Genomic DNA, 17,039 nt, shown 5'->3' with positions numbered 1-17,039 from the left:
CCCAAAACTTTTGCATTTGATATATTTTATATAGAGTTACACATAGTCTATCACATATATATTTCAATGGCCTGCTGCATAGAATAATACTGTTTGAAACTGTACTTAAAAGTTCCAGTACTCTGATAAACGATAAAAATAGGCAATTCAAAGAATAGCGTAATTTGAGATTTTTTTTTTTCACTTGTAGGTCTACATTTTTTTCTGAACGGGTTTCTACACTACCTCGCTTAACCACAGCGGGATGGCGCAATAGGGAGTGCAGGAATGATGATCGCTTCATGGGTTAACCGAGATTTACTCTTTCGGCCGTTTTCGGCTCATTCCGCTATTCTCTAGCTCTCACGCAGTCCTGTCCTGCTCCGTGCTGCGCTGGAAAATGGCAGTTCGGCAAGTTGAAAAGATTCGTGCGGAATGAAAAGGAAAAAGAAATCAATCCTGTACTCTGCCGAGGGAGTAGAAAACCTGAGTCCGGCCGAGTGTTAGTTAAATTCACACATTTATTCGCACGCGCGAAAGAAAATTGTCAACGCTTTTGCAACGACTTGCCACGGGTAAGTTTTGCCAAGTTTTGCACATTGCGTTACTGTACTCTACTAAACAGGATAGCTAGCTAGCAGCCTCCAAATATGAGGAAATGGTGGAAAAGACGCGAAGTGTGCTGCTACGACATATAAAACTTGGACTTATTTGCCTCGAACGATAAGCCAGCGTTTTATTTCTTTGCAAAATTTCGAAGAAGCCGTTTGATTTAGTGGGCGACAGAAATGTTCAGACCGATATGCGTTTGGTCTGCATAATGCAGAAGCATGTTCGCCTTGCCTGATCAAGGCAGCAGACACACAGTTAACAGCCTGCAAGAGCTTCAGCGCGTGACAGTGACTCGAGAACACAAACTCAACTTTTTAAATCAGATTTAGACCCTTCTGAATTTGAAGTGTCCATTTGTCAGTCACTGCTTATATTCGGCGCCTTATCCAGCAGTTAGTTGTATATTAGTTTAGTTATGGTGGTAGTGTTGATTATTGTAGTATAACAGCGCAAGGCTGTTTCATAGCGAGTTTCTCTCGGGATTGTTCCAGGAGAGGGGGAATGTAGAGCCGGAGGGTAAATCTCGGTCATTTTGTCCGTGTGTCGCGTTTAGTTGAGCGAAGAAGTAATATGCTAACTGGTGCATTTCTGTTCAAAGTCAGCATGAAATGAAAATGAAAATTCACCCCAGCTATTTTGTGATATAAAGATTAAATAAAGTTATATAAAGATGCAGCCTTCTACCTTTTGTGCGGCACAATGCAGTCATCTGAATAGAAATGCGCGCAATCTGGAATTTCGAGGGGAAATATTTCGTATTGGATTCAAGTTTGTAAAACTTTGAACATGCTAATTACCGATATAAACAGTGTTGGGAGGTAACTAGTTACATATAACGGAATTACGTAATTGAATTGCAAAATAAAAGTAATTGTAATCAGTTATGGTTACTGAGAAAAAAATGTGTAATTAAAGGATTAGTTCACTTTTAAAAAACCTTTTGCTGATAATTTACTCACCCCCATGTCATCCAAGATGTCCATGTCTTTCTTTCTTCAGTCGAAAAGAAATTAAGGTTTTTGATGAAAACATTTCCCAATATAATGGACTTCATTGGGACCCAAACGGTTCAAGGTCCAAATGACAGTTTCAGTTCAGCTTTAAACCATACCAGACGATGAATAAGGGTCTTATCTAGCGAAACGATGGGTCATTTCAAAAATAAATAAAAAAGTTTTATAAGCACAAATGCTCGCCTTGCTCTGTTCTGTGATGCGCGTTCGTGACGTCACATAATACGCAATGACGTGGAAAAGGTCACGGTTGACTTAGGCGGAAGTACCGAGTCAGTAGGCTTTTTAATATTAAAACACCCAGGATACGCACACGAAATGGGCATTTTAAACGATAAACTGACACAAAGCCATTTGAATATGTGTATATGGTCCTCCTTCCGCACATTTGTAAACACTGACTCAGCACTTTTCAACGTCATTGCGTATTACGTGATGTCATGAACGCGCATCACAGAACAGAGCAAGGCGAGCATTTGTGCTTATAAAACTTAAACTTTTTTATTTACTTTTGAAATGACCGATCGTTTCGCTAAGACCCTTATTCATCGTCTGGTATCGTTTAAAGCCCTTTGAAGCTGCACTGAAACTGTCATTTGGCCCTTGAACCGTTTGGGTCCCATTGAAGTCCATTATGTGGAGAAATGATTTCATCAAAAACCTTAATTTCTTTTCGACTGAAGAAAGAAAGACATAGACATCTTGGATGACATGGGGGTGAGTAAATTATCAGCAAATGTTTTTTTTAAAAGTGAACTAATCCTTTAAATTAGTTGCTTATTAAAATGTTAAGGATTACAAAGGGGGTTACATCTGATTCTTTCACACACACACACACACACACACACACACACACACACACACACACACACTCTTTCACACTTAAGTATATGCTTTATTTTTTTAAGATTAACTCTTTTTTTTTTCTAAGGCATTGTTAGATTCCTGTGTTTCCTATCATAGCTATGCAAAGGTTTGACTTCAAACACAATATCATAGCTACTAAACTATGTCTTATGATTTTAAATCTGTATTTAACCTCAGAATGATTTTTAAAGTCTGATTTTGTGGTGGCTGTGCTTCAAAGGGGACATCAGATGCCCATTTTCCACAAGTTGGTATGATTCTTTAGGGTATTCTTGAAATGGTCTCAGTGGTCGTGAAAAACAACACCCTTTTTACCTTGTTAAAAACAGCTCTGTTCACAGCGACTCGTTTCGGTGCATATCTCTTTACATGCTAATGAGCACTGCTCACCCCGCTCCTCTCTTCTGTGGAAGAGCAAAGGCGATTCATAAATAATCATAAAAAATATAAAGTGTGAAACTTACTACTTCTGGAGGTGCAGCTGGATCATGAACTATGGGTACTAATCCATCCTTGAATTTTAACTTTAACAAAACCCGCCCCTCGTTCAGAAAGCAGTCTGGAGTAAAATTATTTGCGCAGACATAAATTAATTTACGTGTATTTGGTGGCGCATTACCATCAAAATCAAAAACTAATCCACTGCGTTGTCAGTGGCTCTGGTGTCGGGAGAAATTTAGGACTCTTATATTCTTCTACATCCAACTACAAAACACCTGCCTTGCAGCGAATGATATAGTTTTGTTTATAGTTATTGTCAAAGCTTCAATGTAATGTCAAAAAGACTTTATTATTGTTGATTTAATTCTAACAAATAAGTTCTTGTTAAAAACTAACCAAAATGAAAAATATTTTGCTTATAATTTCTGCACAGGAGAGATTTGGTGGTGTTTCCAAACAAAAGCAAATATATCGGTATGAAAAAAATTAATAGAAAAATATTGGCGTATCGGATATCGGCAAAAATCCAATATTGTGCATCCCTAATTTGTTACACTTGGATGTATCTCACAATATGAAAGATCTGTTGCTGCTTTTGTTTCTTGACTTTCGATTACTCTTCTAAATAATTAGTTAAGTAACATATTGTAAAAAAAAATATATAGAAACTGTACAGTGCAAATCAAAAGAGTTCTCCCCCCAGAGTTACACCATTGGTTGAGCCAGTGTTGCTGTGTTGGGATCGTCAGGATGCTCAAACAGAGTAATGTTTTGAAAGCACTACAATGTTTACATTTTTCATGGGAATGAAGTGTAATGGCTTACTTATAGTTGGCCGCATATTAACTTGAGAAAGTATTTTAAAATAAAAAGACACTTTAACTTTAATTAGCAACATTGTCCTTATCTGAACCATTGCATGCCATATATCCAGAGGGTATGTTCTGTATGCCGTTTCTTCAGTCCTGCACTCTCCAGGCTTTAAAAGGACATATTGTTTGGAGAACACTGTCTGTCACCAGACTCATGGGCATTAGTCAAGGTACTTCAGCCAATGAAACGAGAGAGGAAAAAATATTGCATAAGCTTTCCGTACCTAGACAGGCTCATCGTTTTCGTTCTCAACAAATACTGTGACTGTCCTAATTTCTTACAACTAAGACGGGTCTCGTGGATGGATTAAAACTCCTACCTTGGTAGCCTGAGGCTGAAGACATGCACAGTACGACAGAATCCTGATCATGTTTTCTCAGTAGAACCCCAAGTAGAATCCAGTCCTTTTCCTTGCGTTTGAATGATCCTAATAATTTGCCATAGTCCTGATTAGACAAGCCTTATCCAACAAACATTTTGATTTTGCTTTGCTTGTCTCTCATTCAGAATACTTAAAATATATCATACAGGCATAAACATATTCCTATAATGAGCAAAAAAAAGTTATCCACTGCAGAAAAGCAGTATAGTTTAAAGGTTTAGGGTTTGATCACTGCCTAGATACATTTTCTAATATTAGAACGTTTGCTTGATTTGCCCCAGCTTCTCTGGTGATTCTTGAGCACATGGCCATATGCTGCCCAATAGGAATCCAGGATTACCTTTTCCCTTCTGTAGCAACAGTGAGTTTCCTGCCTCGATTCATTAATTATTTTGTGCTATGCCTTGGTCACAGTGTTTTGCAAACTGCTCTGCTCAGACTGAATAAAGGGGAGGAAAGGATGCATACAAATCTGTCAGCCGCCGTCCTGCAGCTTAAGCTGTGTGTTTGACTGTAAAGATGAGGATTTCTCTCAGCAGAACTTTTAGTTTTAGCACTCAGACTCAGAATGGACTTTTTCTTTTTCCTGAATGAACTCCGTCGTACAGTTCAGTAGCATTACATGAAATACTTTAGTTATAATGATGAAAAGGCGGAAAGGGGGATGACGTGTTTCGGAGGGGGTGTTTCGGTGGTGTGAGGATTGCGGGCTGTGGTTGGGTATGCCAGTGCCACGTGTCTGCGCTTGCACCTCTCTTCTCCACACAGAGGATGTCGGACTGAGACCCTAGTGCGCCTGGTCAAAGTGGGGTGAGTGTTGCCCTGTGATGCCTGCGAACACTTTGACGTTGTTTTTTAGATTGCAATCTTTCCACGGGGTCGGCAAACCTTTAAAATGCCACTTTATTGGTATATGAGCATAAGCCCCTGGTTCGAAGGTGCGCATGCGCATGAAAAAAATTATACGTTTTGCCATTCCGTCATATAAGTGATGCATATTGCAAATATGCTTAATATCAGCTGCGTACTGTAATTGGAATAATATGGAGTTTATATTGGATTATTTTGAAACTTAAGTGAACTGCGCTCATTCAGGAATGCTATTCCAAAAAAACAATTGTGAGCAGCATCCTTTTTTTTAGGCAGTTATCTTTTTGATTATTTGCTGAAATTGAAATATTTGGTTACTAACTGCAACATTAACGGCTTTGATATTTCTGGCATTAATTGTTTCAAGGTAAGTAAGGTAAGGTTGTTCCTTGGGTTTTGTTTGCTTTAAGACTATGGTGTTTAAAAATTCACCTGGTCTTACGAATGTCCATCATATCACACATGTATGAGGTGCATTATGTTTAGTGCGTTTATAAAAGTTTGATTTCAGTCAGATTGTTAAAAAATGTGTATTTTTAAAAGGTAAACACTTCAGTCCGACTAAAAATCTACCTGTTTTTTGTGAAGTCAGATTAACAGACCTAGTCTTTGTCCAGCATGTTTAATCAGACTACAATTGGCCTTGCCGTTGTGCATTTTCTCTGAAAGACAGGTGACGCACAACGTTTATTTAATGCTTTGAATATTTTATTACGCATTCTGTCGTGTGTACTTGGACCGAGATGAAGGCTGTTACTGGACTATGCAAAGCTTTGCTGAAGCTCGACTGTAAAGTTGTTGTGATTATTCTATTGTTATTCTTTTAGAATGACTTTGTGTGAGTGTTTCACTCTTAATATACTTGTCTTTTTTTTCCCATACAGTCATCACGTTACACTGGGAGGATCACATCTTGAGAGGGAATGTTGAGCAACCTGCTATAAGATGACACCAGCTGATTTGGCAAAATAATTCTGTGAAGGACTTCATTCTTTATTTCTTTTTTTCCCGGAGCCTGAATGAGCATGCTGCATTCCCTCTGTTCAATCATTTGGTTGAACCGTGGGTTCAAGTTGAGAAAAGTGGCCTGCTCGGCCAACACCGGTCAGGTCTAAGCCGTTGCTATCGCGCATGCCCATTTATGAGCTCCGGTCAGAAGTGCTTAGCTTTTAACCAAACGTCCCACGGTACGACATTGTTTGCACCCTCGCAAAGTTTCATCCCCAGTCTGACACTCTTCTGCCTGGGGTGATTGTCAGTTCATACTCTGAAAATGGCTGCCAATTGCTTCCAGTACAGATCTCTGTACTCCTACTCTAAGGACTGGGAGGATGACATTGACCTTGAGCCTGGTGATATCCTGACGGTCGACAAAGCGTCTCTGCTGTCACTGGGCATCAAAGAGGGAGAGGAGGAGCACCCAGAATGCATCGGCTGGATCTTGGGCTTTAACGAGCGAACCAAACAGAGGGGAGACTTTCCAGGGACGTACGTGCAGTATGTGGGACCTGTGAAAATGTCAGTGCCGTCCTGCCAGCCTCGTTCTCAGAGACCGCTTCCTGCTGTTCCCAGACCTGAGCCAACAGCCTCCTCGCAGGGTAAGGACTGGCTGCTTTTACTGTGTTGACCAATGACTAACCTGCTTGATCTGTGCTAAAGAGCTGTCATAACCTGTTTTGTTTTGGGTACTGACTGCTAGCTTGTTGAATCGGGCCTCAGATCTCTCGTAATAAACATCTGTGAATTTTCTTTTTTTTTTTTTTTTTTGAAGGAAAAGAAGGATTTTGCTTTAATAGCAGTCTACTGCAATGCAATTCTGCATTGAATCATGAGAGATTTTTCTAATTTTAGATATTTTGCCATTTACACACAATTCAGGTTTTTTTATTGCCATTTAATGGTTCCATGAAGAACCTTTCCATTGCACAAAACAGGGCTCGAAATTAACTTTTTTTACTTGGTAGCACTGGTGCTCCCAACTTTAAAAAGTTAATAGCACCGGCAAAAATTTAGGAGCACCCACCAAAAATGAATGAGCACCACAACTACAAATTATTTATTAACAGATTTCATCTTTACATTCTTAACTTTAATGCAGATTTTAGATTGATAAATATTAGCTGTCAATCACCCAGTCACTGCTTTCCGCTGTCAGGTGACAGGGAGCTAACTACCACGTGAAATGCAAAGGGATGACGAAGGTTTTGGATGGTGTATGCAAATTTTACATTCAGCTCTGGCAATAGTGAGGAATGGCTGGCAGCTAGGGGTGTACGATATTGACAAATTATATCTCGATATTTTCTAGGATTTTATCGATAACGATAATTAGACAATATTTTGCTGAGTGTGTTATTGTGCTGATCTTAAGGACTACCGTGGACAATTTGATATTCATATTCTGTGTGGTGGTCCGTTCACATCAGTGATAGAAATTAATTTTTTCCAATAAGTTTAAACTGATTTTAAATTGAATTGATTTTTTATGGTCATCTTACAATTGAGCCATTTTTTTTCTAAAAGTGTGCATCATCAATTACGATATTATCGCAGACCCCTACGTGAGCATCCTGACGATTAAAGGCCTTAACGATTGAACCTGATTATCCTGAACATTTTGCCACACACTTGTCCCTGGATTTCTTGTGTTTGGCGCACTCTGTGTTTAACCAAGCTCTCGAGCTTAAAATGTGTAGATTCGGTGGAGAATGCTGTTAGTGTTACCTGCAAACTCCGTCCCACAGGGTTCAAAGTGAATGCAGTGCATAGAGCACAGTGCATTTTCATTTTCATAGCGGAGACACTAGTAAAAATCTTTCAACATTCTCTCTGAATTCTGTACACCTTTTCGGCTGCTGGATCAACATTCACCACATGATCGCTATCACCAGCATTATTTGTAACTTTAGGTGGTTTACAAAAGAAATCTGTCTGTGTTTTTTCATTTTCTCTCTTCAGCCATTTGCTTTTCCCGCGGTAACGTTAGTTAGCTCCCTGTCGCCTGACAGCGGAAAGCAGTGACTGGTTAATATTAGCTGTCAATCACTCAATCTAAAATCTGCATTAAATTTAAGAATGTAAAGATGTTATGTAACGTTTGATACAGTCACCGTATCAGCACACAGAAGGCACATAACTATGAACGTTTTTAGAGAAATGAAAACGGGTCACACTACAACAATTATATGCACTCGCACAGATGCTCCTAAATATTTTGAGGTCGCACAGATTAAATTATGGGAGCATATGCGACCAAAATGGTCGCAATTTCGAGCCTTGACAAAAGGTTCTTTTATAATAGAAAAAATATATATTTTAGGTTGTTCGTCTTCTTTAAACTAAATAACGGCTCTTTCAAGAACTGTTCTCTTTTATGTTCTTTGTGGAAACTAAAATGGATTTACTATGGCATTGCTGCGTAAACTTCTTCTGGAACCTTTAGTTTTACAAGTGTAGCATGATCATCTACGTGGATGCTACCTTGTGCCCTCTTAGTTATCTAGTGTCTCCTTTCCCAAACTGTCTTTGCTCCTGTGTTTCTCTGGCACTTTCCCCGAGCTCTTTCTCCTCCTTCTTTTATGCCCTCAGGAAGCAGTAAATTATAGTATGTTTGGAAGCCTGGCAGTTCACCAGGCCAATCTGGAGAGTTATATGTATCAGGTAGGGATTTCAGCTTCATCTGCACATTCCCACTCCATCAGGTGATTTTTGCTTCAATGTCTCCTTTGTGTCCCTTTTTTGGACAGTTAAAAGTCTCCAACACTGCAGTGGACACTAAAAAGTAGTTTTGGTGTACTTTGAAGTGTTGTATTACAGGACCAGTTACATACAATTTAGATTCTGCTTTCAAGTTATATCCAGACCAAGGAAAATCTATGGAATTCTGTGTTGAGTATTATTAAAATACAAGAGGCAAGAAATGTGTAGAAATGTGAATAATGGGTATTCCCATTCTTTGGAAATCTGGAGTTTTGCAGCCACAGATTCCAGCTAAAACTATTTTGGCTAAAAATCTGTAAAATAATTGCTCATCAGTGTTGCTTTAGTGCCTTCGTCCTAAAAGTAAGTTGCTACTAGATCGAGTAACTTACATATTTCTCTCCTGCTTTTCTTATGTAGATGTAGGGAATTGACCTACATGCCTGAGACATTTGCCTGCTGCTTAAATGGATTTGCATTGAGAATGTAGCATAGAAAAAATGAATTTAGAAATTATGCTCTATTATTAAGAATCTAGACATGTCATGTTAGATTAATAAAGCTAATTACATTTTCAAGTCTACCGTTCTTCCTTTTTAATATTAAGTTAAGAAATGCTTTTAAGAGTTTTATTAATCTTTCATATTTTGAGATCTGTGAAATTTGTTATTTTTTAAATAATGTAATGAATAATCAACTTATTATTAAAATATTACATTTATTCTTGGCCTTTTAAAACTCAATATTTGGTGGTTCAGTAAATCTTCACTTAAGCTCAACTGCTTAAATAATATTTGTGCTCAATAAAATGCTGTAAATAAATATTTTTCTATTTATAGTTTTATGTTGTTATAAATAGATTGTGAGGGAAACTGTTCTGTACCAGAAACTGTTCTGAATGCATGTTTTTAATGTTTAAGGATAAAATGGTTGCAGCTCAACTTTTTTTTCTTCAAGTATTACTATACGTAAGGTGGCTAGGTATTGATTTCAGGATTCATTTCAATTCAAAAGCTCTTGACTCTGTTAGATTCCAATTCAGTATCAGTTCATTTGGATATACAGGTCCTTCTCAAAAAATTAGCATATTGTGATAAAGTTCATTATTTTCTGTAATGTACTGATAAACATTAGACTTTCATATATTTTAGATTCATTACACACAACTGAAGTAGTTCAAGCCTTTTATTGTTTTAATATTGATGATTTTGGCATACAGCTCATGAAAACCCAAATCTCAAAAAATTAGCATATCATGAAAAGGTTCTCTAAACGAGCTATTAACCTAATCATCTGAATCAACTAATTAACTCTAAACACCTGCAAAAGATTCCTGAGGCTTTTAAAAACTCCCAGCCTGGTTCATTACTCAAAACCGCAATCATGGGTAAGACTGCCGACCTGACTGCTGTCCAGAAGGCCATCATTGACACCCTCAAGCAAGAGGGTAAGACACAGAAAGAAATTTCTGAACGAATAGGCTGTTCCCAGAGTGCTGTATCAAGGCACCTCAGTGGGAAGTCTGTGGGAAGGAAAAAGTGTGGCAGAAAACACTGCACAACGAGAAGAGGTGACCGGACCCTGAGGAAGATTGTGGAGAAGGACCGATTCCAGACCTTGGGGGACCTGCGGAAGCAGTGGACTGAGTCTGGAGTAGAAACATCCAGAGCCACCGTGTACAGGCGTGTGCAGGAAATGGGCTACAGGTGCCGCATTCCCCAGGTCAAGCCACTTTTGAACCAGAAACAGCGGCAGAAGCGCCTGACCTGGGCTACAGAGAAGCAGCACTGGACTGTTGCTCAGTGGTCCAAAGTACTTTTTTCGGATGAAAGCAAATTTTGCATGTCATTCGGAAATCAAGGTGCCAGAGTCTGGAGGAAGACTGGGGAGAGGGAAATGCCAAAATGCCTGAAGTCCAGTGTCAAGTACCCACAGTCAGTGATGCTGGTGTTGGTCCACTGTGTTTTATCAAGGGCAGGGTCAATGCAGCTAGCTATCAGGAGATTTTGGAGCACTTCGGCTTCCATCTGCTGAAAAGCTTTATGGAGATGAAGATTTCATTTTTCAGCACGACCTGGCACCTGCTCACAGTGCCAAAACCACTGGTAAATGGTTTACTGACCATGGTATTACTGTGCTCAATTGGCCTGCCAACTCTCCTGACCTGAACCCCATAGAGAATCTGTGGGATATTGTGAAGAGAAAGTTGAGAGACGCAAGACCCAACACTGGATGAGCTTAAGGCCGCTATCGAAGCATCCTGGGCCTCCATAACACCTCAGCAGTGCCACAGGCTGATTGCCTCCATGCCACGCCGCATTGAAGCAGTCATTTCTGCAAAAGGATTCCCGACCAAGTATTGAGTGCATAAATGAACATAATGGCCATTCTTTTATTGGTCGGATGAAATATGCTAATATTTTGGAATTTTGGGTTTTCATGAGCTGTATGCCAAAATCATCAATATTAAAACAATAAAAGGCTTGAACTACTTCAGTTGTGTTGTAATGAATCTAAAATATATGAAAGTCTAATGTTTATCAGTACATTACAGAAAATAATGAACTTTATCACAATATGCTAATTTTTTGAGAAGGACCTGTATGAGGTACATTACATGTAGCCTAAATTTTTCTTGAAGACAAAAATATCTCTCAACTAAAGCTGAACTCTATAGGGTTCCCTATCGGCTGGAATGTCAATGTTAAATGTTCAAATGAACAGCAGAGACCAAAGTATTAAAGTCTAATTCTGTTTAGATATAATAACCCATAAAAAACTGAGATGTATACAAACTTTTAAGTTGCACAGAAGGCATTTTTTCAATTTTAGGAAATTATCTTATTCAAACATACATTAAATAAAACAACTAACTGGTTGAGTAAAATGTCATGAATATATGTAGGCCCTATGTGTAATATACTGTATGTGTGTATATATTTAGCAGAATGCAGTTATAATTTTTTTTTTTTTTAGGTCACTAAAAAGCTATGGACATGAAATGGATTTCCTGTGGTAAATGTAATGATAAATGCCATTTTGTTTGCAAGCTGTTTAATTGATGTTTTTCTGCATATCGAAACGCGATTGACCATGCAGTTACATGAGACATAATACATTTCAGTAAGTTATATATTGTTTATTTCAACATAATTTCTGATGTTCATTCATGATTTTGTGCAATAAATAGTAGTAAAGAGGAAGAGATGATTGGACTGAGGTGGCTACAGCTATCTATCATGCCACATTAAATTGTACTAAAACGGTATGTATTGTACTGTATTGAATTTTAATGATAAAACTGACCAAATTTGAAAGCTGAGACTTTTCATGTCAAAAGTAAGAAAGCTTATTGTGGTTATTGGCTGCGAGTTGCTTCAAATAATGTTTAGTGAAGTTTTGTTTGTGCTTCAACTGAAAACAGCACAGACTGAAAGATTGATTCTTGGGATTTAAGAATGAATATTGATTCATCAAAATTAAGATAAATTTAAATTGATATTGTCACCCCATTCCTACTTGATAGGTAATAATTGGTCTACTAACTCTCGACCTGCTTATTATGAAAGACTCAGTCACTCATCTGTTGACCTCCCGAACGTCCAACTTAAAGAATTTGTTCACTTACAGAATAAAAATTTCCTGATAATTTACTCACCCCCATGTCATCCAATATGTTCATGTCTTTCTTTCTTTAGTCTTAAAAAAATAAGGTTTTTGAGGAAAACATTCCAGGATTTTTGCAAATTGCAGTCCAAATTGCAGTTAGCTTCAAAGGGCTATTATATACTTTAAAAAAATATATATATTATTATTATTATTATATACTTTTTAAATGTACAAATGTACATCTTTAAGAAACCCTTCATAAGACACACACTTGAAAAAATGTACATTCATTAAACTGGTTGAGCAAAAAAAAAAAAATAAGTCAATCTGAAATCTGTCAGGTGACCATAGATGTCTTCTAATAAACCAGACAAAAGCATTTATACTGAAAGCTCATGGCTTGGCTCTAGTACTTGATTTACAAAAAAAAGAAAAAGATCGGTTTTCCTCCAGCTGGAGTAATTGACAGCACACTCTTTGTTAGCTAACATGTTAATATGCAAGAAAAGCATCTGTAAAGAAAATGTGAAAATGATCGTAGCTTTGGAAATATCAGCCCATATAATTATGAACAGAGCTGTTACTCTCTATGTGGTGTTTTCCCATATCCAATTGCTCTCATTCAGTGAGAGAGAGATTTCATGTGATTTAATCGAAATCCATTGACACTATCCTCACAGAAATGTGCAGGAGTCGAACTTGGTTGTGTTTCGCAGCCTGTGGCAGAAGTTCTCCCTCTCTTTTTTTTCCCCTTTTTCTTTTTCCTGGCCTCAGTTTTACTGCTTGCTGAAATGAACCATGGCTTGGCATTTCTACAGCCTCCGCCTGTTCCTCCTCCCCTGTTTCACAGACGCTTCTGATACTGTCTCTAGGCAGCTATAAACTATACACTCTCTACAATTCTCAGAAAGAGAAGGCCCCTTGAATTTTCCCCCGGCTCCTTACCCTGAACTTTTTCAAAGAATTAGTCGAAGGCTAGTTAAGGCCTCCGAATTGAGGCTGTATTAAAGTCTGAATCTTTCCCATGATGCTTTGGCCTGGCATATTGTTACTTGGACTGTACAGCAGGATTTACATTATGAACATTATGCATTTTATTGTGATGGGCAAAATTCGAGAAAGATTCGTGGTATAAACGCTCTAGGTCATGTTATCAATTTTATTTCGATTAATTGTGCAGCCCTAACTGGGAGTAGAAATTCTGGAATGACGCCCATTAGGGATGAATGGATATAACAATTCTGGCTGATATCGATAACTACATAAATATAAAAATTCAATGTGTTTCTTGTTCAGTATTATTTGTGCTACAGAAATGTAAACTCCAATCACTTGGTGGGCTAATGCTTTTCTAAGTGATCTGACTAATACTTTTTGTCCGGTGGACAATAAAATGGCTGATATTGATAAGATGATATTAATTTTCATATTATAGCCAATAACCAATAAAATTAATATAATTAAAGTCTGTATTTTGTTTAAATAAAATACTAAAGACTCAAATCAATCCATCAAACTCATTGTTCAAATTTGAAATGGTTGCTGTCAGAAACTATGACAGGTTTATTCAAACTATATTAAATAAGACCTCACTAATGTGTTAAATAACAATATAATAAATATGTAAAATAGTGCATATATTTACAAATATGTAGCACAGTGCACATATCTACAAATATAACAAAATTCACCACGAGTTATTTATTTATTTTTTTTTTTTTTGTATTTGATTAACAAATTTATGGACATTGAATTCACTTTTTTTTTTTAGAAGCAATTTTATTGATGCTTAAACTCAAATTAATAGTTTTAAATGCTACAAGTGGATTTAGGCATTACGACATCATAATGTACAGTATGAAAAATGGATATTTATTTTGAGATTTGCTAAACATTTAATAGTTATTAAATTATTAGTGTTTTAAAGGTTCGCTAGAAGTGCTTTAATGTAAGATAGTTACTTCAAAACTGTCAAAAAAAAATCTTGCCGACCCCCAAATTACTTCTGAACAGTAGTATTAATGAGATATTTTAGGCTATTAAAATTGAGTTTTTTCATCTCTTCTTTCTTCCTTTTCTGTTGCACTGTAGAAATCCTATCAGGCCTGAAGCCGATTATGCTCAACAAAAAGAAACTTGAGCTATATAAGACTGTCTCTTGTAGTAGCAGCTTTTGTGTGTTGTGTTTCTTAATACCGTTTGCACTGCATTAAGATTAAAACATGTCGAGAGGTTTAGAGCTCCAGTGAAAGGAAATGGGCCTTCGGTTAGCCATGAATGAGGTGCCCAGATTACTGAACTGCACAAAGCAATGTGGGTGAAAGTTGTCTTACATAATCATATTCACCGAGTACAAAGACATCATTTTCCATTAGTAGAGCATGGCCGAATCAAAGTTAATGAATACATCAGAATCCAAGTCGAGCAAAATACCAAACCGCACACACCAGTACAACTGCAAAGTCGATCGCTTCGGCCTACCAAAAGGTAGGCTGCTGTTTACCTTAAAGTCAGCAGGGATAAAATAAACAACAGAAGAAAAGCCTATCATACAAACACAGATATGGGGGAATTTGCCTTGACAGTGCAGCCGTGAAGAAGTGACAGCCGAATAAAGCAAGCTGTTGCTGTAATCATATCATTAGTTGTTGCAGTTGTTTTTTCCCATGGCACGTTCACTCGCAGGCCATCCAGAATGCAGACTGCCAAGATGACTATAATTGAGTAATGATTAGTTGGTTCTCTCTCCAAAAACCAACAATGACTGCAGGGTCACAGCTGTTTTTCCTAAAAGCAGTATTTTGCACAAAAGCCCCTGCTGCACGTTTGAGAGTTTGTGCCAGTTTGCAGCTATAGTTTAGTTTGTTTAATAAAGGAATATATTTAAGTTGTTTTTTGTAAGAATTTAGCACATGCACAGAGTGTCCGCTATAAAGAAAAGGAAATGGCTTTTACAGTGTTTGGTTTAAAATGCATGTGCTAAATTCTTAGAAATGTACTCTTTTTATTCATGTTGCTTTCATATGGTTTTGAGAAACCATAAGCCTTGTGATAAAATGGTCCAATTATCTAATATTTTAAGAGACTTATTGACCTTGACACCCCTTAACAGTCATGCAGGGGTCCAGATGTCATTTCCTGTTTTGTTTTTAAAAGCTTGTTAGTTACACCACATGAGGTTCATTTGACAAGTTGAGTTTTTTAAAAGTAGTGTTGCAGCAGCAAAAAATATATATTTTTATTAAAGATATCAAATTAATTGTCATTTCATAAATTCCATTCTTTTAATGAAAAAATATGAAGAGTTCATTTGCAAAAATGGATAACTCTGTTTTTAACAATTCTCAAAAATCATCATGTTTTTTCATGGTGCATTTCAATTAATCTCAGTCAAACTGCAGTTGGGTTATTTTGATTAGGTTAAAAAATAACTTAAAAAACAACAGCAAACTAACACAATAAAACACAATAAAAAAAACATGATTTTTGAAAATGAAAAAAAAAAACAGTTATCTGTGTTTGCAAATAAACTCTTCATATTTTCTTCATTATGAGAAAAGGACAGTTCACTTTGTAAACATTTTTGCTTAGTTAAATGCCCCTCAAATGAAAATGATTCAAAATGAAATTAATTTTGATTCAAAATGAAACTAATTTTAATTCAGAAATGTTTAAAAAAGATAATTAGAAGAGGTGTTTTAAAGTCATTGTTTAAATAAATTGCATTTACAATAGATTTCTGAATAAATTAATAGATCTGGGCAAAAACAATTGTGTCGTGATGTCACCTATGAAGACAATATACAAAACTGAATTCTGTCCATTGTTCAAACATATTGCAAATAGAGACATTTGATAAATTACAATCATGCATGATAGTAATGACAGTGTCAGTACATGTAAAACAGCCTTTTAAATTTGTTTCCAGGAGTAAATTGTCTTTGACAAAGAAATCTCAGTCTAAAGTTGAAAATAAAACAGGCTTAATTACTTTGCTGTATTACAGAAGTAACCTAATTTCCTAGTTTCACTGGAAAAATTACTTTTTAAAATCTTATTTCAAGAACTAAGTTAGGACGTTCCTGTAATGCATCCCTAGGAAAGGAAAGATATAACACGGATTAAGGGTAGAATGTGGATTCACGTCTGTGTCGTGGGAAATGTGCGAGATGTGGAAAGATTGAGGGCAGAAGAGGCAGGCTTCATGTCCGTAAGAGGGAAAAGCGAGCAAAGTTCCATGTTTAACGTGCAGTGGAAAAGTGGAATGTGCTGACATGGCACTTCGTCTGAACTCCTAAATTAATAATCAGACGTGGTTTAGCCTTGCACTGCCAGGAGGCGAAGGCAGCCAAGCTCTGGCCTCTTTGTGGTGGGCCTGAAAAGGAGGGTCTGGCACACGGCCAGTGGGGTTTTGCTTGTTCAGGACTTTTGATTAAATCGTTTATTGTGCTCCACTCACGCAAAGGGCCAAGGCAGCTCTTGCTCCAGAAGGGGTGAAATAAGACAGGAGGAAACGTTGGGGGCGGGGGGGGGGGGGGGGGGGGTGTTCACCAGTAAAAATCTTTTGTATGATGATAGACAATTTTTTTTCTTTGTGTAGCTCCATCTATTTATTTTTTTTTTATTCTGTTTCATTATCTTTTACTGTGTGATTTTTGTAATGCCTTTAACATCTACTTAGTTATTTTAATTCG

The 17,039-nt window shown here is 37.2% G+C and overlaps 1 protein-coding gene across 1 annotated transcript in view; it reads left to right on the top strand.

Moving 5' to 3' along the window:
- The first annotated feature begins 364 nt into the window (after nucleotides 1-364).
- LOC306881098 (phosphatidylinositol 3-kinase regulatory subunit gamma-like) overlaps nucleotides 365-17,039 on the top strand; it is a 31,384-nt gene continuing 14,709 nt past the window's right edge. Inside the window, exons 1-2 of the mRNA XM_079435008.1 lie at nucleotides 365-554; nucleotides 5,922-6,635. Coding sequence (XP_079291134.1) covers nucleotides 6,311-6,635 — 325 coding nt within the window. The 5' untranslated portion in view covers nucleotides 365-554; nucleotides 5,922-6,310. The remainder of the gene's footprint in view (nucleotides 555-5,921; nucleotides 6,636-17,039) is intronic.

This window comes from Barbus barbus, assembly GCF_936440315.1.
Source record: "Barbus barbus genome assembly, chromosome: 15".
Lineage (NCBI taxonomy): Eukaryota > Metazoa > Chordata > Actinopteri > Cypriniformes > Cyprinidae > Barbus > Barbus barbus.
Note: the sequence above shows the minus strand (reverse complement) of the source record. Positions and strands in the feature narration are given on the sequence as shown.